This window comes from Benincasa hispida, chromosome 8 (genome assembly GCF_027475165.1).
Source record: "Benincasa hispida cultivar pf3 chromosome 8, pf3_genome.v1.1, whole genome shotgun sequence".
NCBI classification, from domain to species: domain Eukaryota; kingdom Viridiplantae; phylum Streptophyta; class Magnoliopsida; order Cucurbitales; family Cucurbitaceae; genus Benincasa; species Benincasa hispida.
The window spans coordinates 48145702-48147588 of record NC_143485.1 but is presented as its reverse complement, the minus strand read 5'-3'; the positions used below and the strand labels follow the sequence as shown (position 1 = coordinate 48147588).

The 1887-nt window shown below is 33.2% G+C and overlaps 1 protein-coding gene across 1 annotated transcript; it reads left to right on the top strand.

Moving 5' to 3' along the window:
- Positions 1-532: 532 nt before the first annotated feature.
- On the top strand, positions 533-1556 carry LOC120083345 (uncharacterized). Its single transcript, XM_039039068.2, has 3 exons — positions 533-941; positions 1029-1117; positions 1213-1556. The coding sequence occupies exons 1-3, from the start codon at positions 632-634 to the stop codon at positions 1324-1326; spliced, it is 513 nt and encodes a 170-aa protein (XP_038894996.2). The 5' UTR covers positions 533-631; the 3' UTR covers positions 1327-1556.
- The last annotated feature ends 331 nt before the right edge of the window (positions 1557-1887 follow it).

Genomic DNA, 1887 nt, shown 5'->3' with positions numbered 1-1887 from the left:
GTGATTAATTTGTACATCAGTCAAACTTAATTACATTTAATTGAGATGTGAATGCTTACGATTCACTTTGTTTAATTGAAATCTATGAGTTTAGAAAGATTTTTACATGGTTTTCTGTTAAAATTACTAGACAAATTATTTAATATTAAATTAAAGATCGAAAATACAATACTTATTTTAGTTTATAATCTAAATGGATAAAATTGAAAATTTATAGTCTAATAGAATCAAAATCAAAATCAATTTATTTCCTTAAATTCATAGGCTATGAAATAATAATAATATATATATTTTTTGTTAGATTGTTTAAACTTATTTTATTAATTACTGATTACTTAAAAAAAGGAAAAAGAACAGACGTTTTTTCCCTTTTTTCTGAAAGCGTTTTTTTTTTCTTTGAAAACGTTTTCCTCCCTTTTTAAAGTGAAGCCACGCATGTCCCATTCAACGAAATTACCTTATTACCCATGAAACCAAAACGCACCGTTTCGCAGCCAATCGAATAGGCTATAAAAGAGGTCGGTGCTTCGTCATTCACTCTCGAATTCAATCATCTTCTTCTTTAACCTCGCCGCTGTAGCTCCCAATTCTTAGAGAGAGAGAGAGAGAAACATTATCCCCAAAAAAACCGATGGGAAATTGCCAAGCCATAGACACAGCTTCTCTAATCATCCAACACCCAAACGGAAAAGTCGACCGACTTTACTGGCCGGTAAACGCCGGCGAAATCATGAAGACAAATCCCGGCCACTACGTCGCTCTTCTCATCTCCACAAAAATCTGCTCATCGGAAACCACCGCTAGACACCATCGCCGCCGTGATAACGGCACCCAAACAAACAGTACAAATTTCAACTCGGTCCGATTGACCCGAATCAAGCTTCTGAAGCCGACCGATTCCCTTGTTCTGGGCCAAATTTACCGACTCGTCACAACCCAAGGTCAGTTTAGTTTCTTAATTCTTTTTTTTGTTTGATGAATTCATATGATTTTACAAGTGGGTTTTGAAATTGGTGTTGTGGGGTTAGATGTTTTGCAGGGTTTGAAAGTCAAACAAGAAGCGAAAACGAAGAAACAGGGGAATTTGGACATGGGATCTGAAGGGGAGATTGATAAGGTAGTTTTTTTTCCCTTTATCATTATCATTATCTTATTAAATTAAATTTTATTTCCATGGCATCTGAATGTTTTTTTTAAAAAAAATTGTTGCAGGGGATGAAATATGAGAGAAACGGAGTGAAGAAATGCAGTTCAACAGTGTCAATGGCGGCGAAATCGAGAGGGTGGCAGCCTTCATTGCAAAGCATTTCTGAGGGTGGAAGTTGAGGAATTGATATTTGAGATTAAGAACATAATGATGAACACAAATTTGTTATCTTTTTTTCAGGAGTTTTTAGAGTGAGATTTGTGCATAAGAAAATGAGTAGTTTAATTACAGAAACAGAACAAAGGAAAACAAAAAGAGAGAGAGGAAAATGACATATGAAATGAAATGAAATGATGTAGTTGAAATTTCATTTCGAGGAATTGAAATTGGGTTTGGAAGATTGAAATCATTCCCACTATTTTCTATTTTTGTTTCGTTCTCTCCTAAAAAGGAAAAAAAAAGTAAAAAAAAAAAAAAACAAAAAAAACATGTCAACTATTTTTAGACAACCATTAAAAAAACAGAGTTTTTAATTTTGTATCTCTATTTTATGATTATTGAAAAATTGATGGTTTAGCGGAAGTAAACACAATTTAGTTGTAATTGACCTATACCATCTCCCTTTGACATGCCTCTTCTTATTGGATTCTATCTCTCTCATTCTAGCCATGGTAGGACTAAAATAATTTATTTGGTTTACATCTAAAAAAAATTAGAGATTTTATGGTTGCTAAGCTTAT

Excerpts from the sequence above, each read along its gene's own strand:
- LOC120083345 (XM_039039068.2), top strand. The coding sequence starts at position 632 with ATGGGAAATTGCCAAGCCATAGACACAGCTTCTCTAATCATCCAACAC. Across the intron at positions 942-1,028 it reads CCGACTCGTCACAACCCAAG|ATGTTTTGCAGGGTTTGAAA; the intron begins GTCAGTTTAGTT and ends TTGTGGGGTTAG. Across the intron at positions 1,118-1,212 it reads CTGAAGGGGAGATTGATAAG|GGGATGAAATATGAGAGAAA; the intron begins GTAGTTTTTTTT and ends AAATTGTTGCAG.